Genomic DNA, 11,647 nt, shown 5'->3' with positions numbered 1-11,647 from the left:
AACCCCATACTCGGTCTCGTCCAGTAACACAATCCCCAGGCCCGATGGTAAACCTAGCCCCAAGCACGACTCATTGGCTCACCTGCAACAATCTTCAAGCACAGCCTCCAGCACAGCAGCAGGTCTTTCTGCAGGTAGGTTTGCAGCTCCCCAAAACATGACACTGGAGACTCTGATTCCTCACCTCCCCTAGGCCTGTGGGTGCCCACGCCGCAGAGACTTCCTAGGGGAAAAGCACCTTCCCAGACAGCAGATGAACTTCAAGACGTCAGCAGTGGTCATGAGGCCAGCTGGGAGCTAACTGAATCAAAGACGAGGCCTGGTTCTGGGACAAACTGCCTTAGACAGTTCTGGGGTCTGTCAGGGAAGGCTGTCTCTCAGATGCCAAGCAAAATAGGCCGATGAGGATTCAGACATCTGGCCTCCAGCATGCTGGTCTGTGGCTATGAGGTCTCTGGCTGCATAAAGCTTTTTCCTGAACCAGAACTTCCCAACCTTTCCCACAAAAGTCTCCCTAGACACAGAAAGAATGACACTCGGGAGGTTGTCTAAGAAAACATGCAGGGGTTTCTCTTCATTGAACTTCTCTCTTTGCATAGCGGAGGCACCTCCTCCCAAGGCTGTGGCCTGTGACTGCCCTCCCACAGGCATCTCTTTCAACAAACCTGTCCCTCTCAGGAGCAGCTCTTTGTGCCTGCTGGTGTCTGTGCAAGCATCCCTCCCTCCCTCACCCCCTTTTTTAAAAATAATAAACCTGCCCTTTTGGAGAGTAAAAAAAAAAAAAAGTAAATTAGTATTAACAAGTTTAAACTTTTCTTGGCTGTACATAATTGGTTACTGATTCTATCCTCTGGCCAAAAAAAAAAAAATGTTGTTAGCCTCAGTCCTAAGGTAGGAATGAATGCTTGAGCAGTTGTTTGCTTGATGGTTTATTCTTTTTTTTTTTTTTTTTTTATACAAGCACTGGGCACAGTCAGAAACGCAGGAGGGTGAGAGAATTCACCAGAGCCAGAGCGGGGAGCAGAGCAGGCAGAAGGACCGAAGTACACTGCTGAGGGGAGCAGCGGGTGGCAGGAGAGGTCTGCGCACCATGTGGGACCCTCCTCCGGTGGCCGGGGAGCAGCCGGGGATCGAACCGGTGCTGCGGAGGCTGCAGGCAGCTTCGCAACCCAGCGCTCAACCGCTGTGCCACTGGGGAGGCCCTTGATGGTTTATTCTTAAAACAATTGCTTGTGGGGCCTCCCCTGGTGGCGCAGCGGTTGAGCACTGGGCTCTGAGCTGCCCGCAGTCTCTGCAGCACCGGTTGGTTCCCCGGCCACTGGCGAGGGTCCCACAAAAAATAAAATAAAATAAAATTCTTGTGGCCCAATTCAAACAGGAGAGCAAAGTGGTTTTCTGTGGTGTCATCTCTGGGCCCATCTTAAAATAGCTCCACTTACGTCATCTCTTCACAAGAAGAACCAGAGGAGGGTTAAAAGGATAAAACCTCAAAATGGAAAATCACTTTTGACTGAGGACAGCCATCCGTAAGCGCAAACTGCTAGTAATGGCGTTGTACTGGTGTTGGCGCTGGAGGTGTAGGTAGTGTTGATAGTGGTGGTGGTGGTCATGGTGAAAGTCCTAGTTCATGATACCTGTTGGCTGCTATTTGATTATAACCACTACCGAGTCACAGCATTGGGAAACCAAAACCTCCCTCATCCCACTCCCAATACCTAGTTCCAGAAATACACGCACTCACACGGTTGCGCTGGTGCAACCAACAAACCCTGGGTTTCCCCTTCACACAGGCTGTGAAAATGTGATTTATGAAAATAGGAGTTTTTTTCTTCCCTGGCACAGAGCTCCTAAAATCCTTGACATTTTATAAGTGAAAAGAAAGAAAAGGCGTCTTTTGTTACTGAAGTGATTTAAAGAAAGCCCCTAGGTGGCCTGAGGGTGGAGGCTGGTTGCTAGGGGAACCAAATCTAGAGATTCCAGGGAACTTTCAGTCCCACGCCCAGACCTCTGGGGAGAGGAGAGAGTGGAGGCTGAGCTGTCACTGACGGCCAAGGATTCAGTCCTGGCTGTGTAATGAAACCCCGGAAGTATGGGTTTCAGAGAGCTTCGGGGCAGGTGAACATGTGGAGGTGCTGGGAGAGTTGTGTGCTCAGAGGGCCGGGGAGATCTGAGCCACTTTATAGCCAGACCTCCTCCATTTTTAGCAAAAGCTCCCGTAGACTAAAAACTGAGACTAAGTGGAATTAAACTAACCACCTGGGTTCTCTCTTCCCACCCTCCTCCAACTTGCAGGCAATGCCTGTCTGTGCAGCTGCATTCCCAGGAACTTGAAAAATTGATTCTTACATCCTCAAGGTTGATAGTAACATTAAAATGAACTTCTGCTGACAGCTGTCACATGATGGCCGAGGAGACAATCTCCCACCCACCAAGCTGAAACCCCAAGACGTCTATACTGCCCACACCTCCTCACTGAGAAACTCAAAGGCCTCAATTCCTTTACATTCTGCACCCCCTCACTTTCCTCCCACCCCTTACAGAATCACAGCACTCCCACCATTTGGGAAACTGGTCTTTGAAAGGTGTCAATTCCACTGACTCCCTTGGTGGCCACCTCGAATAAACTCTGAAAAGGTAGACTATTCTTATGGGTCAGAGTTTGGCTTTCTGGGTCATGAGCCAAAGACCCAAGTTTGGTCACCTGCCTCTTCCCATATACCTTGCCCCCCACATCTTCCATCAGACTGTTCATGACTTACATTCTTTTATAATAATTCAAGTACGTAAAATTTCTGGTTCTATCAGCCGCTCTAACACATTAAGAAGGCCTAGCTGGGGGGGAGGTCCATTGAAACCTCCAATCCATCCCTAGCAGGGAGGTCAGAAGCACAGGTGACAATAACCTGGACTTGCATTTGGCATCTGAAGATGAGGTGGACCGTCTTGGGGGCTGAGTCCTCAACCTGTGGGATCTGATGCTATGGCCAGCTAGACAATGTTCAAATATGCACTACAGGATACCCAGTGTTGGCCAGTTACTTAATGGTGGGGATTCACTAGAATTGGAGTCACAATTGTATATACAGACACCTACAAAAATAGAAAAATTGGGTCTTAACACACACAAGGATACACACGGTCACAGTGTTCTCCCCGTACACACCCATAAAGACTGGGCCACACGTACAGCACACAGTTCCACAAAGGGTAGCTTCTGTATGTGGGGGAGGGAGGGTGAGTCCCCTCAGGGTTCTGCTTGGCTGGTAAATCACCAAAATAAAATCAAGATCCCAAAGAGTAGCTAAATGACAACATGTATCTCTGCTGTATAACTGAATAGCCCACCCAGCAAAATGACGTAAGTCATCTCTTCAAGTAACTCCAGTCAAAGACAAAGGACATTGGGGTCAGCCGTGGGAGGTCGCTGGGAAAGGCACAGCCAACAAGGGTAGTAAGGGCATGACCATTATGCAGATTTAAGTTGCTGCCTTCTCTGCCGCTGTTGTTAAAAGTTGAAGACATTTAGTCTTCCTGGTGCAGTGAGGAGACGCCCCTACAAAGGGGCCTTTTCTTTTACACACATGAATGTCTCTTACAAAGGGGCAGCACCATCCAGCCTTCAGAGCCCGCCTATGAAATGATCCTTATGCCAAAGAGACATATTTGGGGGGTGGCAATTTTGTTCCCCCTACCACATACATAGATACATTTACTATATCTGTGGTTACCCCCACAAGTATAGAATCCCCAAAACTGGGGTCTAAAGGGTCAGACAGTAAAGATTTTAGGATTTGTGGGGCATTTGGGTTTTGTTGCAACGACTCAATTCTGCCATTGGGCAAAAGCAGCCACAGCTAAAGCATCATTGTGAACAAAACCACACATACAAAACCACTGGTTCCCCCACACTCACATATAAGGGCACATCCCACAAAGCTAGTGTGCCCCACAAAACAATGGTTTGTCCTCACACACACACAATAACACAAACTGGGCCTCGCCTACACAATCGGAGCCAGAGCCACAAGCCCAGATGTCAGGGGCGGGTTTACACCCTCACATCTCACAGAGACTCTGACCCTGAAGCATCACGTCCACAGCACACACCTCCCTGGCCCCCACCACCTGCCACTCAGACATGATCGCTCCTAGTACCCATCTGAGACACAGGTGCCGGGGTGGTGAGGCCTTGCACAGGTGAGGTCCCCAAGACCCAGGAGCGACAGCAAGTGACAGCCAGTTAGAACCAGAGCCCTTTGGGAGTGAGAAATTGCAGGTTTCAGCCATCCCACCTACCCTGTTCTCCAGTGTTTTCAAGGTCAGTTTCTTAGCCTCTAATTTACCTCCACCTCACCTCCCTCTCTTGTTCCCATCAGAGGGAGAATGAGCTGGTGACGCTGATGTCATGGTGATGACCACTTAACCCTTCTGGGTTCTGGGATCCTCTCCTGAGTTTTTGTTTCTCAGTCCCCTGGGCCAGGAGAAGACATGACTGAGTCTACTAGACCCTGAAGGGCCCATCCTCCCCACGGAGCAGTAGAGGCTTAGAGAAGGAACCTCTTTAAGAAGTTAGGTCCTGCTTTTCCGATTCTCTCGTCCACACCCTGACTGGATCCACTCACCTTATGTGACATTGGGTATTCCTGCCCATTTTACAGGTGGGCTTGGAGGCTTGGAGAGAAGTGAGTTGCCCAGGGTCACGTGGCTTGTGGAGAGGGCAAAACGCAGATGGGCAGATAGGGACTTTGGACCTTAGCAGTTTACCTGCTCAGCTGGCACTGGAAAGCCCCTCCGAGGCCCGCTCTGTTGGGCCTAGCAGTTGTGTGGGTCCCACTCTCATAGAGGTAGCAGCACTGGGGGAGGGCTCTGCTCTAGCAGGGGAGGGAGGACTCAGGATCTGCCCTCAGCAACCCCTTTCCAGGCTGTGCCTCCATCTCCTGTAAACGAGGGTTGCGTGGCTGCTTTGGTGCTGAGATTTATCTCACAAAACCTCCCCTTATTTTGATCCCTTGCGCCTAGTTTGAAAGATGAAACATGACAGTTTGAAAGTCATGTGAGTGCTAGTGCTTCATTTCCCCACAAACAACCCGGTCAGGCCATCTGCAGGCAACCTGATGTGGTGGCTGTCCAGGGAAGGCGGCTCTGGGTAAACACGGGACTACAGAGTGCCAGGTTAGATGCTTGAGTAGCTCAGACCTACTCGCCCTGAGAAGAAGCTGGGAAACAGCAGACTCCAAACCCACGAGCTCATGGGGCAAGCCCTGCCTACCGAGACCTGTTCTGCAGTCTAGGGCCTTTGGGGGTGTCCCTTAGCCCCTGCCAAATGGCAGTACCTTCAAGGCTACCTAGTGGGAAGCTCAAGGGCAGGTCAGTTCAGGTGACCAGTCTTCAGAGTCTGAGAGGTACCAGAAAATAAAGCCATTTTATTATTATTATTTCTTTATGAGTAATGGCAGTCTGAAGAGTAAAGTGGGAGTCGGGGGAGGGATGCTGCTGGTCCCAGCTGAAGGCCCTGGGGCCTTTACTTGGCCTGGACCGTCTCCTCCAGTCTCTCCAGTCGTTTCTGCAGCTCCTGCACCGTGGCCTGGAGCTTTCTTATCTCTTCCTCCAGCCGGGATACAGCATCCTGGGGGATCCAACGCTTTATTAAGCCCCAGCTCCAACCCAAGACTCCCCCTTTCCCTGACATCCCTTAAGCCTCTTTCTAAGAGCCCAAGGCCTGGACCCTTATGTCTCTCCACCAGTTGCTGCCCAGATAATTACAGACCTATAGGCCTGGAACTCTTTTCTGAGGCCCCAGGATTGCCCACTCCTGGTCCCCAAAGGAATCCCAGCATTGTGAGTTTAGGGTGTTCCAGACACTGATCTCCTTCCCTGGGATGACGGCCGTATCAATGCTCCCAGCCCGGCCCCATCTCTCCTTTTGATTCTGTTCCCATCTGCCTCTCACCGAGCTTAGAGTGCCACTGGCCTCTGGCGCTGTCTTCCTGCGCCCTGTGTCCAGACCCCGGTTGACTCTCAGCTCCCGGCTTTTGGGGGGTACGTAGCCATCCTTGAGGGAAATGAGGAGGGGTCCTGCATCCCGACCCCCCAGCCACTCCTCAGCAGTGAGGGCAGCGTCAGGCCCTGCAGTGGGTGGGTAAAGGTCTTCCTGGAACAGGTCCGACTGTGGATAAGGCCAAGATTGGTTAAGAGAGTGGTCAGGCCACACGGCCACCCTGCAACGCCCCCAGGTTAGCGACCAGCCTGGAGTCCAGAGGGGTGCAGAACTCTCACCTTCCTAGGCACTGTCATGGCAATGGGTTCACATCTCCGCTCATGCAGCTTGTAGAATCTGTGGAAACAGGGAGGTGAGCAGCGCCCACAGCATGGCTGGGCCAGGGGTGAGCAGGGAGCGTGCAAGCTCAGGTCAGAGTGAGGGTCAGTCACCTGGCAATCTCACACTTGTTCACCTCCAGGCCGCGTTTGGGCATGTAGCCCATGCCACGCTGGGACTCCTTGGAACTGAACATGGAGAGATAGTGCAGGAAGGGGGCCTCGGAAGTGATCTCAAAGTAACGGATAGAGCTGTCACCCTGCAGGTGGAATGCAAAGGGAAGATCAGAAGCCTCCAGCTGCGGGCCTTTCCAAGCAACCCTACCCCCACCTTCCCACCATAAACCCATGCCTGAGTAGGCCACCTTGCCACAGAGGTAGACAATGTTGGTGTCGGGGTCAAAGAAGGGCAGCAGGACGCCGCTGCTCGTGTCCAGCTCCTGCAGGGACAGCGGCTCTTCCAGGTGCTTCTGCAGAGGCGGGTGGGAAGTAACAGTGAGCTGGACTATGTCAGGCCTGTGGGTGGTGCTTGTCACTGAGTAGTGACCAGGGTGGGGGGCTCACAGATCAACTGACAGAAACCCCCACCTCATGGTAGGTAAACTGTGACCCTTGGCAATAGGGCCGGAGAAGAGTTTGGCCCAATAGTCTGGCAATAGGGCCAGACTCTCCAACCTGATTCCCTGCTCCCGGCGCCGCACTCACCGTGTCCCACAGCGCCACCTGCCGCTCACTCATGCGACTGAAGCCGGTGGTCAGGATCTTTCCATCCGACACAAACACAGCGCGCACCGGCCGAGTACCCTCATGGGGCCGGTCCTTCTCCTGGAAGGACAGGGAGGTGGACGGTCAGCCCCCCCACACACCAGGGCCAGACTCCAGTTGGGGGCAGCTACTAGGGGCATGGTTGGTGGTGGGTAGGCAGGCAGTGGTCGCAGGATAGGGGTTCATGGGCACTTACAGCTACAATAGTGCCTTTGCGCGGCTCGATGATGCGCACGCGCTTATCGCGGCAGGAGGTGCAGATGAGGCCTCCGTCTCGGCTCCAGTCCACGCTGTAGATTGTGTCCGGGTGCACATCTGCGCCCAGCGTCAGCACGGCCGCCCCAGTACCGACGTCCCACACCAGGATCACGTTGTCACAACCTGGGTGATGCCCCCAATGTCAGAAGCCATGAGCCTCCTGCCCTTCCTGGTCAGGCACCAGCCCACCCCTCACACCTGCCCCCAGGCACCTGCACTGAGCAGCACATTCTGAGCGGTGGGGTGCCAGGCCACGATGCCCACACGCTTGGTGTGGCCCTCCAGAGTGACGACGGGCTCCCGCAGGGGCAATGTGAGGCCCCCGTCAGGGATCTCCCACACCTGCAGGGAAGGGGGGTAAGTGAGTCTTAGCTGTAAATGTCAGGTTGGGTCCCAGAGCCTCTCCTGTCCCCTCCTGAGCCCCCCTCATCCCCACTTACCATGACTGTGCAATCCTCAGAACCACTGGCAATGACGTTATCATTGTGTGGGCACCAGGCAATGTCCAGCACCGGGGCTGTGTGGCCGCAGACCATGGGCACATTCTTGTCCACACGCCCAGTCTAGAGGACACAGCAGGGCTGTTGAGGCCGAGGTGCTTTGCCCTCCAAACCCAATCCCACCTCCCATACCCCTCAGTGAGGCACAGAGAAGACTGTGGAGTCTCTGGGAGGAGACACTAGGTGGGAGAGTTTGTCCTGTGCCCCAGGCCAGAACTGTCTAGGCAACTCAAGAATGCTGGCCACAGGGGCAGGATGGGGTGTGGGGCTGGGCGCCAGGGTCATGCCGGGTCCTGGTGCTACCTCACTATCAGACCCTGGCAGAGATCCTGGGTCTCCATCTCAGGCTCTCATCCATTCCCTGAGGGCCATCTCACCCCCTTCACCCCAGCTTCTCAGATTGAGGCTCCCATGGGCACCAGAGGCTACAAGGCCCTGCACCCAAGAAACTGAGGGAGTAGACTGCCGTGGGGTGAGTTTCCCAAGGGCGAATGTGTGAATGATGGTGCTGTGAGCATGGGTTGGTGCAAAAGGAGGGGGCCTGGGAAGTCTGTTGTAACTGGCCCTTAGACGAGAGCAGAGGTTTAGAAATGGCTGCTTCCGGGGACAGCTGCTTTAGTAGGGCTTCCTGTGTGAAAAGCAGGCCCAGCTCTCACCCCGACAACCACTTCCTCTTTTCTTTGCTTCCATCGGCCCTTTTAAGGTAACAACTTAGAACTCATCTCCTCTTCCTGTCTCACCCATCAAGGGCACAGGAGTGTGCTGGGGGTGGGGGTCAGCAGATAGCAGGTAGGGAGGGAAACAAAAGCAGAAGGAGGGCAGGGATGGGGAGGAGAGACCTCTTACATCATCATCCCCTGTGAGCTGGGGGCCAGAGCTTCCTGGGTTCCCAAGGGCTCACACAGGCCCAGACCGGAGTCCCTCCCAAGCCGAGAACACTGCTGGGCCTACCCAGACCTCATTCTAGCCCTCTTTGTGCTCCAGAGGGAGAAAGTACCGGGCTGAGATTGGGAGACCTGGCTCTGGCACCGTAGGACTCCCTGTGTGACCCCTCTCATAACCTCTCCCACTGCGCCTCAGTTTTTATAGGGGCGCTGCATGTATGAGCTGACTGAAGTCGAGGCTTATCTGACTCAGCTCCATATTACAGATGACAGTGCTGCAGCCCTTGTCATCTGCCAAAGGGCTTTGGTGACAAGCACCTAATCTGGACCAGAGGGGCGGCTGGATGGAGGACCGCTGCTCCAGGCTCCGGGGACTCACCTTGCACAGGGGCAGCACCAGGAAGGCCCCTCCCCCACTGGCCTCACAGATTAGGGCCACAAACTTCGGGTTGACAGCACAGAAACCACTGTCCCAGGTGGTCTGTGAGACACGCACGTCCTCATAGCACTGGTCGGCCTTGGCCGGCTGTCCAAACACATGGCGGAACTTGCTGGAGCGGACCACCTGCCGGCTCATCCTGGGGAATGCAGGGGTTGAGACCTCTTCTCCCTTCAGGTCAACTATGACCTCTCAGCGACTCCCTTCTCCCCCAGGACACACCTCAGCCCCAGGTGGGGTTTGTGGCTCAGCTACCTTCCCCAGCATCATCTCTGCTCTGTAACTGACACATCCTGATATCCCCAGGGCGGCCTCCCATGCCCTCACTCCCCACTAACCTGCAAGCCCACCGCCAGCCCCCAGGCCCCCCTCTGTACACTCAGCCTCTAGCGCAGAGCCCGGCGGGAGGCAGCCAAGTGCCCATCTGCCAATTGACTGCCCCTGCTCAGCCCTTCCTTTCTGCTGATGGGCAGCGAAGGGAAGGGAGGTTCTCTCTCTCTTAGCGTCCAGACCTCCCTCCCTAAAGGCTGGCCCTCCCTCGCTTCCTGGCACAGGGCTGGGCATGAGGGCTGGGCATGTGGACCTGCCCAGGAGGCTGTGAACAGCAAGGTGGCTTCCCCAGCAGGTCTCCGGGCACCAGAAACAGGCAGTGGCTCGGGTCCCAGTATCTCCGCCCCACACCTCTGCCTATCACCTCTGCTTGGTCAGGTGCCCTGGTGCCATCTCCACTCCCATTGAAACTACACGCAGGGAGGGAGAGGCTGATTTCTCTGAGGTCCAGCTGGGGTGGGTGGCAGGGCAGAGAGCAAGCAGAGAGCAGGGAATCGACCCTGGCTCCCTGGACTCCAGGACCTGATCAGGCAACCAACCGCATCCCCTCCTGCCCAATGTAGGGCCAGTGCTGCCAGCTGGGGGCACCTCCACAGGGCCTGTACTCCCCCTCCCCAGCTTTACCCATTTGCCCCCTTTCAGGCCTGGCCCTTCTCACTGGGGCTCCAGGCCCACTTGCCCATCCTAGACCCTTCAGAAGGCTCCCCAGCCCCTGCTTGCTCTGGAGGCGCATGTGCTCAGGAGAAGCAGTCTTGGGGCTGGGGGGTGTGAGGGTCGGTCCCAGGTGAGAAACCTGCTCTGGGAAGAGGGGAGCCCCAAACCAGAGATTGGGGGACAGGAAGCCATTGCCCCACCCTGCGTTCCCCACTGCAGGTACCAGGCCCGGAAACCACTAAAAGGGGAACTTGTTTTGCTCTCAGCCCTTTCCTGTCCCCAAGCTGAGAGCAGCTGCTGGCTTATCACACCCTACACCTCCACCATCACCGAAGATTCCCATTCTGGGGACAGTCAGGGCCCCTGTGTGTCCTGACCCTCACTCCCCCACCTCCATCTTGGCTGCGGTGGCCCCTCACCCTTCTCTCTCCCCAGCTATTCAACACACAGAGGGGCCCTCCCACGCCCGCCCTCAGCTCCGCGAGTCCCCTCCACTCGGAGTGGACCGGCGCTGTCCCCGTGCAAGCGCCACATCGCTCTGACAGCCTGTCCGCCCCCACAGTGGCTTCTCACAAGCTCACGTCTGCCCCACAGGTGGCCCAGGCCAGGGGTGCCTTGTCCCTTTCCAGGAGCCCAGTCTTACCTGCTGCTGAGATGAAGGACACCCCCAAATGGAGGAGGGCGGGCAGGAGGAGGAGGAGGAGGAAGCAGCTACAGGAGCCCAGGACGGCCGCCGAGGATGCTCTTGTCAAGACAATGAATGAGAAGCGCGGCGCCCGCCTCCTTAGGGTGGCAGCGCCCCTTTAGGGGCGGAGCTCTCCAGCAGAGCCCGGCCTCCCGAGCACCACCTCCCCGGCCCCGCCGCGTCCTCCCTCCCTCCGCCGCGCCGCTCAGCGCCCGGCTCTGCCAATTCCAAACAGAAACAGATGCTGCTGCCCGGGCGCCGCGAAGCTAATCTGCACTTTCTTAATGTCAAAATGCAAAAATACCCTGTTCCGTCTTGCCTCCTTCAGTCCACCCCCAGCCTGCTCACCATCCCTTCCCGACACCCGAAAGGCGCCCATCAGGCCCGCCCACCGGGCCCGGGGCTGCTCTCCACCCCCCACCCCGTGGTCGACTGGAGGGGAGGAGGGAGAGCCACGCGCCCACCTGCACCCACAGACCAAGGGGCTGGTCCAGGTCCCGCAATTCCGGCCGCGAGGCCTGGGGAGCGGCACTCAGCCTTCATCTAGGAGCGCCTCTGCTCTGCGGGGGCCGGGAACAAATGGGGTAATATGGATAACAGAGGCTCCTCGGGCAGTTGTCTGCGGGGGTCTGAATGCATCAGGCCTGTCCCTCCAGGAAGCCTACCGGAAGGAGAGCGCTGCTTCTGAAGAGGCAGAGGCAGGGCGCTCAGAGGAAGGAGGAGTCGTTCTCCTGCCTCACGGAGGTAGAGGCAGAGGGCAGGAAAGGCTGCTCCGGGGGCAGAGGGCACTGTGGGTTTTTTTTTTTTTTTTTTTTTA

At 55.8% G+C, this 11,647-nt stretch overlaps 1 protein-coding gene across 1 annotated transcript; it reads right to left on the bottom strand.

Annotated features, from left to right (window-relative positions):
• Positions 1-5,194: 5,194 nt before the first annotated feature.
• CORO1A (coronin 1A) lies at positions 5,195-9,299 on the bottom strand (the record flags this gene model as incomplete). Its single annotated transcript, XM_084250901.1, has 10 exons — positions 5,195-5,626; positions 5,951-6,166; positions 6,277-6,334; positions 6,430-6,575; positions 6,681-6,785; positions 7,021-7,140; positions 7,277-7,461; positions 7,551-7,680; positions 7,779-7,901; positions 9,102-9,299. The coding sequence occupies 10 exons, from the start codon at positions 9,297-9,299 to the stop codon at positions 5,522-5,524; spliced, it is 1,386 nt and encodes a 461-aa protein (XP_084107027.1). The 3' UTR covers positions 5,195-5,521.
• Positions 9,300-11,647: the final 2,348 nt, after the last annotated feature.

The sequence above is a fragment of the Talpa europaea genome (assembly GCF_964194135.1).
Source record: "Talpa europaea genome assembly, chromosome: 12".
Lineage (NCBI taxonomy): Eukaryota > Metazoa > Chordata > Mammalia > Eulipotyphla > Talpidae > Talpa > Talpa europaea.
The sequence above is the reverse complement of the archived record's forward strand: the minus strand, read 5'-3'. Positions and strand labels throughout refer to the sequence as shown.